The sequence below is a fragment of the Denticeps clupeoides genome, chromosome 9 (assembly GCF_900700375.1).
Source record: "Denticeps clupeoides chromosome 9, fDenClu1.1, whole genome shotgun sequence".
Taxonomy (NCBI): Eukaryota; Metazoa; Chordata; class Actinopteri; order Clupeiformes; family Denticipitidae; genus Denticeps; species Denticeps clupeoides.
Genome location: NC_041715.1, coordinates 19,601,791 through 19,616,874, shown reverse-complemented (window position 1 = coordinate 19,616,874; position 15,084 = coordinate 19,601,791). Strand labels below are relative to the sequence as shown.

General features: G+C 42.2%; 1 protein-coding gene across 2 annotated transcripts in view; it reads left to right on the top strand.

Moving 5' to 3' along the window:
* Window positions 1–1,825: 1,825 nt before the first annotated feature.
* cckbrb (cholecystokinin B receptor b) overlaps window positions 1,826–15,084 on the top strand; it is a 28,234-nt gene continuing 14,975 nt past the window's right edge. The window contains exons 1-2 of one of the 2 annotated variants that reach the window (XM_028992123.1): window positions 1,826–2,163; window positions 12,090–12,338. In XM_028992123.1, the coding sequence (XP_028847956.1) occupies window positions 2,034–2,163; window positions 12,090–12,338 (379 nt within the window). In that variant the 5' untranslated portion in view covers window positions 1,826–2,033. The remainder of the gene's footprint in view (window positions 2,164–12,089; window positions 12,339–15,084) is intronic. The other variant, XM_028992124.1, reaches the window with a different exon arrangement.

Here is a 15,084-nt window from a genome sequence, read left to right as displayed (position 1 = left end):
TTGACTCGTTGACTAAACTTGATGTAATTGTCAAAAGAAATTCTTGTAATTATACTTCATTACACCACAGAAACAACTGACAATCTAAAATATCTGAAGCAGCAAACTTTGTGAAAACCAGTATTTGTGTCATTCTCAAAACTTTTGGCCACAACTGTATGCACAGTAAGTAAACAAAATGCAGCTGCATTTATTTATAGATTATTTGCAGTGTTTAACGCATTCATTTTGACAGCCCTAATATTTAGTCATGACTCTTGTGACTCTTTAATTATGTTTTCCTCTCTAATTCAATAAGGCACGCTTTTATTCAAAAGATAAGAAATCACGTTCAACAGGTTATCAATATGTTTATAGAAAAAGCAATAATTGCATTTTTTTTGGTTCCATATTGATTTCATATTAGGTCCTTAATTACCACTCTAAGTCAACCCTACTCTGGCTGTCAGTTTCATGGGCCCAATGCATTAATTTTTCTAGTTTACAGCCATATGGAAAATAAGCACTAAATGTGTTTTAGTTTCCTCTAGTTTCCCCCCACAGAGTACCATGTGATAGTCCACTGGTCATGGCCAATTAAAAGAAACATTGTCAGAAACTGTTTTGCACCAGTTGAATCTTTAAACTTTTCAGCTTGTGAAGACATGAAAGGTACAACCTACTACTTGATTTTTGGAATAGTCACATGACCCACCTTCCTGAAAAAAAAAAGACACGGTGACATTACTTCATTACTTCAGTAATGGACCTGTGACATAAACACCGATTTCACTTCAAGAGTCAGATGTTTATTGTCACCGCATCCATGTGTAGGTGCACAAAAAGTTCAGGAGGGTGGTAGTAACACACTCACCTACAAACCAGAAGAGCCAGGTTTAAACCCCACTTGCTCCAGGGGGGCTGTCTCTGTAACGCTGCTAACTGTAAAGTTAAAAAAAAAATTATGCATACACTGCCCTGGTAAATCTGGTAAACGGGTGGCAAAACGGGTTGTAGTAGCCTAGTGGGTAACATGCTTGCCTATGAACCAGAAGACCCAGGTTCAAACCCCACTTACTACCATTGTGTCCCTGAGCAAGACACTTAACCCTAAGTTGCTCCAGGGGGGGACTGTCCCTGTAACTTCTGATTGTAAGTCGCTCTGGATAAGAGCGTCTAGTAAATGCTGTAAATATCTGGAAAATCAGACCATACGACCTCTTTGCTCATTCCAGACTTTGTGCGACACACAGCTGTACATTTTCTACCAACACTCACAAAATATGTGATTGTTATTTTCCTATTCAGATGATGATTCAAACTTATGGGTCAGTGGTGGCCTAGCGGTTAAGGAAGTTCGAATCCCGATCCGCTAAGGTACCACTGAGGTGCCACTGAGCAAAGCACCGTCCCCACACACTGCTCCCCGGGCGCCTGTCACAGCTGCCCACTGCTAACTCAGGGTGTGCACCATGTGCTGTGCTGCTGTGTATCACATGTGTCAATCACTTCGCTTTCACTTTTGATTCACAAGAGAATTCCCTTCATCAGTTAAGGTGAAGTGTACTTATTTTAATAATGCTATATAGATTAGAAGGTGGTGATGTAGTGACATGCTATGTATATGTCATCACCACAAGATTCATTAAGTAAATGAAGAAAATGCTATCGTCATAACTTGCTATATTAATCTGACCCTTTGTGGATGTGAAATGACACCCCCGCCGCTCGTTGCGACCGCTAGATGGCGCCCCAGCACAACTCGCCGTTCACAACGCAGCGGAGGAGCGGCTCTCCGCGTCCCAGCGACGCCGTGGCCCCGCGCATCTCTCCAGACCGTCCCCCATCCTCCCCGCTGACGCACCGGGAGCTCCGGGACCGCGACGGCGTCTCGGATTCACCACCCCGTGCTCATCACGTTGTTCGCCCGCAGAAATGCTCACAAGTTGACCGATGAAGAACTCAGCGATATTTCTGAGCGCACAATAATCGAACAAACTCACAAATCAATCAACCGTTTAAGCTTTTGAGCTTAATCCGCTGCATCGGACACCATGGACTTCCAGAACCTCTCGGAATGCGCGGCCGGGAACGGAACCACCAACTTCAGCCTGGACGTCCTCAACAGGAGCACCTGTGGAGACCACCTCTCCACGGCCGAGTCCCAGCCGACGCGAGAGAAAGGTGAGGAGATATCCAGGATTAAAGATCCGTTCAGCGGAGCCCCTCTCAGAACAGATTTTAATGGATGGAAAAACATAATTAAATACGACATAAATGAAGCCGTTTTGAATATTTGTAATGCATATACAGTACGCAAGTCTGATGTGCTTTCAGCTGAAAAGCCCCTGATGGTTGTTGACTAGGTAAAATAATGTAAAACAGACTGATAGTATTGTAGCCGTATACCACTGTAACAGAAAATCAGGAACAGTTTTATATTTCCTGTAAAGATGCATTAACTACATAGTGCAAGGACCACGGTGAATTATATGAATTTTCAAATGAACGTCCCAGAAACGTTCAGTTGTGTTCAATCTTGGGGTTTGCTAGGATTCCGATGCTTCCTTATAGATAATTCTTTCATTAAGACAAAGCCCCCAAGCAGACACTGACACCAATAATGGTTTCAGGAGCACAAATCAATATGTTATAATGACCATCAGAGACTATTGACATAAAACCTGTGTGAAAAGCAGACATCAGACCACAGGAATACACAACATGCATCGGGAACATCAGTGTACTGTGTGATGTGCCTTGTAACCTTTCCATAGATGACATGCTTTTGAAGTGGCCTTGAAATAGCCTCACTTTACATTTCATAAAACCCCACTGCTGCAGAAGTGGTCTTGTGCTGTATATTAGGTCATTTGTCTGTGTGTACCACATGAAAAAAAAAAAATTCTCTTGTTTTGATCAAGTTATTCACCGTCAACATTTTTTGTATGTCATTTACATAGCAGTTTTGACTGCTGCCCAGATGATTACAAATCCAAATCCAGTGGTTGATTTCTGAAATCACTTGTGTGTATACAGTCTGAACGTGTCTGCTTCCGTTCCATAATTCCAAACTGTGTCCAAAGTGGGTGCAGTAAGGCATGTTTGGCATCAGCATAGATTCTACCAACTTAAGTTCCACCTTGGTGTGGTGTCAATGTTGCAAGCCGTGCATTTGGTGTCAATGATGTTAATAACATACAGTGATTATGCAAAATGCTGAATCCTATTAGCTTAAAAGGCCATTGATGGTTGCTGAGGAAGAGAAATTACTGGCTTACGTCCTGGCCAGAACAAATTATCATGACGCGTGAGCATTTATTAGATTAAGCATACGAAGAATGTCAGTAAAACGAATGTAGAGCCTATAGAAACATTTTTGACGAGTAAGATCATTTTTTGCTACAGCCTTTGTTTGGCTGCGGTGTACATAGAACACAGAAGACAGCTGAGTTGCTGACTACAGACTTGGAACATGTGGGCCGACCTTTTAGCCATCTAAGTGCTTGCTGATTCCAGGAAGCTTCCTATGTGCATGGACTAGTAATTACTTCATCTGCCGGAAGTAATCTGCAGGTTTGCCAGCAACATCTTGCATTATGAAAGAAAGTGAAGTGATTGTCACAGTGATTGATACACAGCAGCACAGCACATAGTGCACACAATGAAATGTGTCCTCTGCATTTAACCATCACCCTTAGTGAGCAGTGGGCAGCCATGACAGGCGCCCGGGGAGCAGTGTGTGGGGACGGTGTTTTGGCGGATCGCGATTCAAACCTGCAACCTTCTGATTATGGGCTCGCTTCCTAAACCACTAGGCCCCCACTGCCCATCGGGTCTATGGTCCTGTAGTGGTTAGATATGGCAATAGGTGTAAAGAGTGCTTTGGCCATTCTGCGTTGCCTTTCAGAGAGCGACAGCTCAGACAGTCAGATCTGTAATTTGTCCCCTTATGTCATGATAAGGGGAAAGGTTACCTCACATTTCTCATACCTTGTGGTTGGTAAATGGTGGTGAATGGCAATTGCCCCCTCAACTTCTATAGGCCGCTCTTCTCCTCATCCCACCTCTCTCCTCCTCATTACCATTTAAAGTTACAGACACTGAAATGGCACATCCTGGGAAATCTCATTGTGGGACTGGATCAAAGCGGCTGTAATTCTGCACCACGGCTGATGTTCGGAAAAAGAGACTTCAGATACAGTATTAGGGGACCAACAAGACCAACATAAAAGCAAAAACAAATGTTCATGTCAGAGGACCTTCAAGGAAATTTTTTGAGGAAGTGCAGATTATGTTATTTTGTCAACTTGGCTTTTACATCACTACACACATATATTTACATTTACAGCATTTATCAGACGCCCTTATCCAGAGCGATTATGTAGTACAGTGTAACATTATTTTAGTATTCGAGTATCTGCATAGAATAAATGCAGGGAATGGAGGAGAGTTTGTTTAATTTTGAATTATGTTGACCTTCTCAGACAAGAGAGATGCATTCTGGCTTTTTGGGGGTTGCACTCATTTCAAAGTCCTAATCAGTTAGCTCTCTGATTCCAGTGCAGTCAGTGAACTGAACAGAGCAGCAGTGTCCTGGGGCTCCACACTAAATATAGTGAACGTGTTTTCTTCCCTGTGTGTGTTTGTGTGGACGGGCAGTCAAGTGCCTAATCAAGTCCCAAGACTGTACCCGTTTCCCCCTGCTCCATCCTGCTCTGTGGTCAGCGTGTTCATGCTGTGAGTGACAGCAGCTCTCGGCTCATAAACAGCCCTGCTCAGCCTCTCCGGACGCACCAGGACTGCAGTGACCACAACCAAAACTCTTACTGTCAATGTTCATTCTCTTCAGTTCCTTTCCATACTTTTCTTATCTGAATCCAGAGCAGCTGTGTCTTTTTAATTAACAAACACTTTTTGTGAAGGCCAAATTACTTGCAGTTTTGAGCAGCAGTAAATGGTCTTTTCAAATACATAAATATCCCAGGAAAGGGTTCAAGTGTTAGTGGTGTGAGTTGGTTGGCCATTCTCCATCCAAATCACTCTGGTAAACCAGTCTCGACACTAGTCTTGCGATTGATGTATAAAAAAACAAACATTCTCAAATGATTATTGATCATATATAAGCATATTTATATTTATTACATTGGTTTATTATATATAAGGATATCAGGCATGTCAAATTGTTATTGGCCTTCAGTTTCATAATAAGGTAACACTGGATAGAGCTGCCCAATTGTGAACATGCAAACAAGTTGTCAGGTGATCAAACTAAATAACTTACTATACAATGCAATTTACCACTTGTAGTCTCTTAAACTTATTGTTCTAAAGTATGTGAAAATGAATGTGCACATTTTACACATGTGATTTAAATGTGGGTACATAGGAACACCTCAAAATCTCATCAATGTTTCAAATACACATTGATAAAAAAAATCCATGGCAGTAAGTAATCATTATATTGATTATTGATAATATGACATGCATAATAGACACCAGCTGATCATTGCCTTTGCAATCAGTGAAGCTGCAGCTTGCAACCAACTCAATGCTTTCAGTGGCTGGTCCAGCCAGAGCACTGCAATGGGATTCCTGAGAAGCACACACAATTACTTTAGTTGGATTTCTCTAGAACATGTCAGAACCAGACATGTCCCATTGCTTTGCATTTTATTTACATTTTTTTATTTATTTTGGGGTGTATGGACGCTGGTTGGACATGGCGAGGCAGTAGATCTGGAACGATGGCAAGGAAGGATGTATGCATGCGACGTCACAAGACAGGGGTCTAATACATGGCCACAGAAGAGGGAAAACATCACCAAACTATGACCCGACCTCGAACAGACATGAACAGGGCAGCTTTATACAATCAGACACAGGCGAACATGATCAGGAAACACAATAACAACTCCGGACTCGGATCATGACAGTACCCTCCCTCCTAAGCATGACTCCCGGCGTGCCACCCAAAACAGCCCATGAAAACAGCCCAAAGCACGGCCCATTCGCGGGGGACCGGCATCCTGTCTGCCATCCACAGTGACCATCGGGAGCAGTGGTGGCCTAGCAGTTCAGGAAGCGGCCCTGTAATCAGAAGGTTGCCGGTTCAAATCCCGATCCACCAAGGTGCCACTGAGCAAAACACTGCTCCCCAGGTGCCTGTCATGGCTGCCCACTGTTCACTCAGGGTGATGGGTTAAATGCAGAGGACAAATTTCACTGTGTGCACCGTGTGCTGTGCTACTGTGTATCACATGTGACAATCACTTCACTTTAAACTTAAACAGTTGCTCACTGCTCAGGTCTCCACGTTTTGGTTCTCGCCGGGAGCACTGAAATGTGTGACGGGTCTCCTTGACCCCACAGTAGGTCTCGTAGGCCATCGAGGTCCGGCCGCACAAATTCGCCTGTACTCCCCACCTCCAAAATCGTCAGGGGAAACATGGACACCTTCTCTACAGATCTCCTCTGTAAGATGGCGGGTCTTCTGGTAAGATGGCAGCAGGTCTTCTAGTAAGATGGTGGCATGACAGTAGGTTGCAGCAGCCTCTTCGTTTCCACAGTGCTGCTTTTTTGTACTCTTCTGTTTTGCAGTGCTCCAAAAAAGACACATGGACATCTGGGAAAATTATGTCCATGTCTACATTCGGAAATAACTCTTCCAGCTTCATCATGCTGACACACAATAAGACTTATCAGAAGACCTCCATGTGCTCTGACTGCTGTGGAAAGCAGGGTCCAGGCCCTGGTGTCACCTGATGCCAGAACTGTAACTGCCAGACACTGCAAGAGCTTCTTCCCACAAGCAGTCAGAGCTCTCAATGCACCACCATCACCAAAAAAACTGAAAAACTTAAACTCATGCCTTTGCTGTGGTAGCTGTTTACTAAGGTTTTGTACTCCCAGTTGATGGTGTTGGTTGCAGCCTCTATAAACATTTTCCAGTCAGTGCACTCAATACAGTCTGTTTTGATGCGTAAAATGGTCAGTATGTTATCAGGCTGGAAGTGTATAGTCCCTGACAAAATTCTTGTCACTTATCTATTTTTTAGAAACACCTGCTATTAACCTGACTTTTAATTAATAAATTGGTGTTAGAAATAGCTCATATGAAAAACTAAAACCCTACCAAATTATGTTTAATGCATTGAAATGAATTAGTTTCTTTGAAAAAGGATTTGTCATTTAATCAAAACAGAAAGGTCAAATTTTGGCAAGACAAAAGTTTTGTCGCCTTTACAGAAATTGAACAAATTTACTGCAAATACAAAAATATGTCAGCAAATTAAGTTGTGGTGCTGTGAGATCCAAAATTAATATCTTGTATGACTTCCATGAGCTTGAAGGACTGCATCCATGTGGTTTGGCAGGAGTCATACAATTTATTGATGAAGTCATCAGGAATTGCAAAGAAAGCAGTCTTGCATGCCTCCCAGAGTTAATCAGAATTATTTGGTTTCGTCTTCCATGCTTCCTCTTTCATCCTACCCCACACGTGCTCAATGATCCATCCATGTGACTTGGCTGGCCAATCCTGGAGCATCTTGATCTTCTTCGCCTTGAGGAATTTTGATGTGGAGATGGAAGTATGTGATGGAGCCTTTGTAATGGTTGTGAATATAAAAGGTACCTAAGATTTCTCGCACACCCCATACTGAATGTAACACCAGACCATGATTTTCCCACCAGCAAACTTCACTGTTTTCTGGGTGAGTCTCGGATCCATGCGGGCTCCAGTAGATCTGCAATATTTGCAGCGACTGTGGTGTAATTCAACAGAAGATTCATCTGAAAAAAAAAAAAAAATTCCAGCGTCCATCTTTTTAGCAGGCTGTGGGCCTTGGCAAATGCCACACGGTTTATATAAAAAAAATAAAAAGCAAAACATTACAATGAAAAAAACTAATAAATAGAAAAAGGTCATTAACATTGTAAAATGTATACAATTTCTCAAAGCTCTATTAGCTTGTAGAAACATTCAGCTTTCTACTGACCATTCTCCAGTAACAGTCTTCTCTACATTGCGATAGCACATGGCATATAATTCAGACTGATGGTCTTTCAAATGCTAACTTTGTCATGCTGCTTGCTTTGATAGTGACAACTTTTAATTTTCCCCATTCATCTGGTTGATGTCCAAAATACTTCCAGACAGTGCTTTATACAATTTTGAGCCAAATGAATGCAATAACAATATTGACCCTGGAGTTGATTATTTAGTAAATGAGGTGACATTTTGGCCACGGGATCTTAAAATAAGCCCCTGAGATTGCATTAATTCCTCTTGCATACTTGGTGGTATTTTATACTTGAATATCTTTTGAGCTACACAGTGGTATTTTGTTACAAAATGGCTCAGTGCTAGCTGGTTGGCTACAGTAAATGTTTCTATAAAGCACTGTGTATGAATCATTAATGAAAAGTTAAAACCTTTTTTTGTCACATTTTTATCACATTTAATACAAATAAAATACTATGCTACTGACATCAGATCAAGTTTTTATAGGCCAGTTGGCCAGATAGTACCACTCCCACAATATGTCTGACTCATTTTCAAAGCAGCATGCCTATGGACACCCAGGAAAGCACAGGTGAATATGAATGGATGGGAAATCGCTTTGTCCAGTCTTGATAGGGCCAGTTGTCTGACTAAATATAAGTAAAGATTTATTTGTTAGAATGGAAAATTACAGTGGTTCATTTAATGGCTAGACATACATTTAAGTTCTATGCTTTTCTGTAATTTTATTTTTCAATGTGCTTCCAATCTGCCTTATTTTTTCATATGGTCCATTTATTTTATAACATCAACAATGAAAAACTACATAAACTGGCATTTACGTGGCCTGTGCATGTATTTCCAGGAAATGAAAAACACTGAAATAACTTACCGAAGCAAGTTTTCATTAGTGACAGTTTCTGGTCTTTTTGGGAAGTCTTGTCACAGCTGGATTTGGAATGGATATCAGGAGCTTTTTTTCCAGTTCCATCCACAGATGGTTCTTGATGGTTCTTGTACATTTTTACATTTATACATCACTAAGTCAGGGTCCCAGAAGAGCTCAGAGTTCTCTGAAAATAATTATATTCTACTACTCCATCTCATCACATCTCACTTATGACACATTTAAACACATTGCACTGGTGTAAACATATGAACTGAAATCATGTTGGATGTTGAAAATTGATTGTTATGTTAAAGAGCTGGATGTGATGCATGTGGGAAGGAATCAGAGAAGCCAGAGAAGATCTGCAGATTCTAGTGAAGCTATATAGGAGTTACGACAGCATGCAGATCTTGCAGGGCCTTTCTCAATGTGCTGTTGCTCTAGTCCAGAGAGACCAGTCTTATTTGGTGTGAATGCAGCCTCTCTGCAGAGCTCTCTAATTAGTTTACTAATGAAGCAATCTGATTGGCTGAAGTGTCTCTCCAAGGGAACTGAAGACTTTAATCAGTGAATGAGCTAAAGGTCACCCCAAAGAATGGCACACACTGGGTATAAATGAATATTATTGGAATATTATAAAAATTATTCTTGCCTGTATGTGTGTGTGTGTGTGTCTGTGTGTGTAATTGCACTTCTTACTAGAGAACCAGTGTTAATCAGAAAAAAATGGTCTTATTATGATTGTTCAATACATTAATTGAGTATTAGCCTACATCCACAATATAGTGGAAGAGCTGGTATGATTACCTATAAATGTCTGAATGTGTGAGAGACTGTGGGTGGCCTCTTTGTGTGTGTGTGTGTGTGTGTGTGTGTGTGTGTGTGTCTGTTTGAGAGGATGTGTGAGAATAGACACAGTGTGCACCAGACTGGGTTATGTACGCTGATGTGCAAAAGATTGATTTCACAGCTTCAGTGTTGTTGATTCCAAAACATGTCTTAACACGGCAGAGTTTACCCCCAAGGATCCTCACACCGGATGATCAGGGACAGGTCTGTTGAGGTGAATTAGCTCTCAGTGCTGCACCTTTACTCTTGGCTGTGCAGAAGTGGCTGTATTGAGGCCGTTCAGCTGATGTGATTATGAGTGACAGCGACTCTGGGCTCTGCCTTCGACATGCAAATGGCCCGTTCCAGATGGCAGGACAGCATCACACATCACGTCCTGGGAAATGCCTCAGCACTCCGGAGGAAATTGAAGAATTAAGGAACTAATTGGCCTCGATTAGGCGAGACTTGCTCTGCAGCGTATTTCATTAGGCAGTGCGATGTATTTCATTAGGCAGAGGTGGAGGGATAATTGTGCTTCCTATCGCCTCTGTCTATTTTTATTCCTTTTCCTAAGCCTCGACATGGAAGCTGAGTGGGTCTGTATTTTGACACTAGACATTTCAGAACAGTTGTGGGGTGGGACAGGTGCTGAAGAGAGGGTGTGAGGTTTAGCATTGGGCTGATCATGTCTAATCTGATGGTATGAACATTACTATAGTAAATTTCCCATAAGAATGGCTTGTGCCAGTTTTAGCCTTGAATGGTTTTAAACAGTAGATGGCGTTTTGAGCCATAAAAACAAAATTACCCCAAAATATTTGATTTTAGACTCTTTAAAATGCATTTCACCCCTAAAATGACAGGGATTATGCTTTGACTGCAATTGCTCAGTCTGTTAGCATGCTAGAATTAAACTTGTTAATGTGCAAGAACAGAGGTATAAATTCTTAATTTTAATTGATTTCAATAAAGTTATTGTTGTCAGTAATGATATATTGACATATAAAGTTAGTGATGTCATTTATTATTATTGACATAAATAACTATAAAGTTATTGATGTGTTTTACTAATAATTGTGTTATTAATTGCATATATGTTTTAAATCATATTTTCTATGAAATTCAAATTTAGTGCACTTTTTAAGAAAGTAAAAATAGGCGAGGACCTAAACAATGACACATTCCTTAACATAACAACTCACAGAGTCTTTGGAATTATACAAGTTTAATTCACCTCACCAAGCCCAGAGCAGGTAATGTGCGTTTCTGGTCGAATGCCCCTGAAATCCTTTTTTGAATTCTGAAAACTGAAAATATGAAAGTTCTCCAGGATTAAAAGCAAACCCCAAATGTGCTCTCTTTCTTTGCTGGGAGGATGAAGCAGATCAATCAATTTTGTGTTCAGCAGGGCTGATGTGGCTGTGCTCTCTTGTGATAAGTGAATGAGTGTGTGGGGGTTGGGGTCTGCTGGGACCACCACCCCTTCTTGTGAATATAACGCGGCTGTCGATGTCACGCACAAAAAAATTAAGTACCAACATACCTTGAGGGCCATATGGCTGGACCTACAGCACAACACAAATAAGAGTAATGGATCCACATTGCCAGTAACAGTATAAAAGCTGTAATTGACCTGGAGGTTTGGGAAAACTAGGACAATTATTTATTTATTTAATTTGAAATTGACCTCCCCTCACTTACTCAACATTGTTGATATTTGAAAGTAATGTACAAAAATGGCAGAGAATTTAATCACGTAGTTTGTACCTACCATACATCATGAGTCCTAACATTATCCTTATCCAATAATTACTGTATTTAGGAAAGGGGATGTATATACATTATATTATGCATTATAAGTAGTGCAAAAAGCACTTTAATGATACATACATGTGATAAATTGTGACACCTGATATTATCTTCACAATCGAGTGTGAAACAAGTAAATAAATAAATGGATAAAATAAGTAATCCATTAAAGATGGTTCATAGATAATTTTTTTAATGATCACCTTGAATGGTTTTATATATGACAAAGCAGATCAACACTATAATGACCTAAGCTGACAACATTTATAACATGAGCATTTAAGTATATTCAGTGAATAATGAATGTCTGAATCAAAACTGTCGAATAGACTACCACTAATACTACTAACCCTAACAATAATAATCACAATAATGACAACAACAATAATAACAATAGAGTGCATGGAGAATTCCAATTGTTTGTCAAGAGACCTCAATTCTATATTCTTTCTGCCTTTAGTGCATCTTGAAATGTTTTATATTTTTTATTATTAAAAAGGCATAATAATAATAATTCACAGTTTGTAAATACATTTCTCTGTCTTTCTAATCCCTTTCACCAACCACTTCACACAGAGATGGACTCCCTGCGTATCCTGCTGTACACTCTGATCTTCCTGCTCAGTGTGTTCGGGAACCTGCTCATCCTTGTGGTGCTGCTGGTGAACAAACGCATGCGGACGGTTACCAACTCATTCCTGCTCTCGCTGGCTGTCAGTGACCTGATGATGGCCATCTTCTGCATGCCTTTCACACTTATCCCCAATCTGCTGGAGGACTTCATCTTTGGGCCAGCCATGTGCAAGATTGTGGCCTACCTCATGGGTGAGATGGTTAAAGAACACAAGAATGTGTGTCTTTCTTGTTCACTGAAACAACTCACATCACGTCCGAGCCATGGGTCCTAGGAACGAAATTTGACCAGAGATTAGAAATTATGTGACACACATACAGAGCACTGAATTGTGCTGTAAAATAAAAATAATTGTTTTATTCAATTTTATTATGATGATAAACTTTCATTAAACACACACTTAAAGCATGACGACGAGGGAGAGTCAATGTTGTGTTTACTCTCTATTCACTGATTAAATACCTTCATCATGTCTGACAGTAGGATCCTAGTGTCTAGAAATGCCTAAGTACACTAAAAGAGAGACTTTTGCACACATCAGCTATAGACTGGAAAAATAGTATTTCATAAGATGAATGAAAATTTCAGGTATTACAACAAATGGTGAGTTCTGTCAGGCGCTCTTTTGTCTGCATTTGAGGTTGTAACCAATCCATTTAAAAACCCTTTGTGGTTGGACCTAGTACTTTCCGACATCCCAGCTATCTGGAATGCTATCTGGAATGATCAAACTTGGGTTTACATTAAAAACACTACATTTTGCACAATTTCCAGCTGTTCCTTTAAAAATTATGTATATTAATGAGCTATATTATGTGCTATTTGCTAAAAATATCAGCAAGAGTAATTATCTTTCAGATAATGAAAGTGTCAATGTGATACCCCAGGGTCATGGGGCTGTCACAGCAGTGACAGTGACCAATTGGGCTTAATGGATCGAAAACTTCCATAAAACTGGAATGCAGCCGGCAGTCCGAGCTGCGACATTAAAGTGGTCTCTGTTACTCACTGCGTGTATGTTTTCAGTTCCTGGCAATCGCCACATGCCTGCAGGTTTGTTTTGGTTTGTTCCTTTGTGGTTTCCCCAGCTTTGGCCCTCATGGCGTTTTTTCCTTTTGTTGTATTTAATAAATCCCAGTTGCACGTATGTCCTGTCTCTGTGCTTCCCTCCCCCATCAGCCCACGGACATTACAGTCAGAGTGATCTTGGATATTGGGTGCCATAGGGCAGAGTTGCATTTGCCTGTTGAGTTAATAAACGGTATTGCATTACGAATTCAGTAAATGGAACACTGAAACAATTATCTTTGAGATTGATAAAAAATATGTAATTTCTTTATTCTAATTTTCTAGGCAGACAAACCATTTATTATACTTCACAAATCACTATGATGAATAAATAATACTACAAATAAATGTCATTAGTCATTAAAACCTATTTAAATAATTGCAGATTTTGCAATAAGTTAATCGTGACTAATAACAATTTATTGTAAGACTAAAGATTGCTATAATTTCAGACAGGACAATGCTCAGACAGGACGACAATCTGGTGTCACGACCGTGAGCTGACGGGGGAAGGAAGCGCAGAGAGAAAGGGGTTTTATTATAAATAAACAATAAATACAAATAAACAATGGCGTGGTGGCCATAAACTGGAATCAACTCAAACAAACCTACAGGCATGTGGCGATTGCCAGAACTCAAAAGACTAACACATACACCGTTGCAAAGTCAAGTTCACAAAAATGTCGGAGCTCCAGAAGGGGCGGAGTTCCAGTCTTTTATAGGCTGTCCGGATTGGGCACAGGTGATAAGACCAGGTGCCGTCAATCCTGACAGAGCCCCCCTCCAAGGGCTACGTCCTCGGAGCCCCAGCATTACCATCAGTGGAGGCGGTGGGGCAGATGGCAGCAACCACAGGGCTCCTGTGATTGTCACATGTGATACACAGCAGCACAGCACACGGTGCACACAGTGAAATTTGTCCTCTGCATTTAACCCATCACCCTGAGTGAGCAGTGGGCAGCCATGACAGGCGCCCGGGGAGCAGTGTGTGGGGACGGTGCTTTGCTCAGTGACACCTCAGTGGTACCTTGGCGGCTCGGGATTCGAACCGGCAACCTTCTGATTACGGGGCCGCTTCCTTAACCACTAGGCCACCACTGCCCCTGTGATTGCCCTTGGAGGACCTGGTCCCTCGGGCTGGCTCCCCGGTGTGGTGAGGCGTGGCGGCCCCGGTCCCTCTGGCTGGTTCCCTGGCGTGGTAAGGCGTGGCGGCCCCGGTCCCTCGGGCTGGCTTCCCTCCCTGCTCCGCACAGGGAGGTAATTCCGAGCCTCCGGCGACCGTTCCAGGCATGGGGTTCCTGCCCCACTGAAGGGACATAACATTGGTAGGTCCCACATGGGGCTGGGCGCGCAGCTGGAGATGGTGGTGGGTGTGTGGCGTGGAGGGTGGTGGACGTCTTCTCCAGCAGGTGGGGATGCTGGTGCTGCGTTGCCATTCAGCTGGGGAACGTCCGGGCAGAGGGAAGGCGTGTTGGCGACCGGAGCTGGGAAGGCGTACTCCCCGCGAGGCAGTGCAGTTGCTGGCTGGAGACCTCCCGTCACCCTCTTCCACCAGTTGTCCTCACACTGCTGGGAGGGACGTGGGTCTCCACGGACCTTGTGATGATCTGGGACGGGCACGCTGGGCGGAGCCCATTTCACGTCTTCGTCACGCTTGTCGTTGGCCGTGTCTCCCTCATCTTCCTCATACCCCCGGACGTCACGTGGGTCATCACGGACGTCGCAACGATCTCGGACGCACGCGATGGGCGGAGCCATCCCATTTCTTTCCGCTCGCCGGGCTGCGTCATTCGTGTGTGGTCTTTTATAGGCTGTCCGGATTGTGCACAGGTGATGAGACCAGGTGCCGTCAATCCTGACATCTGGTCT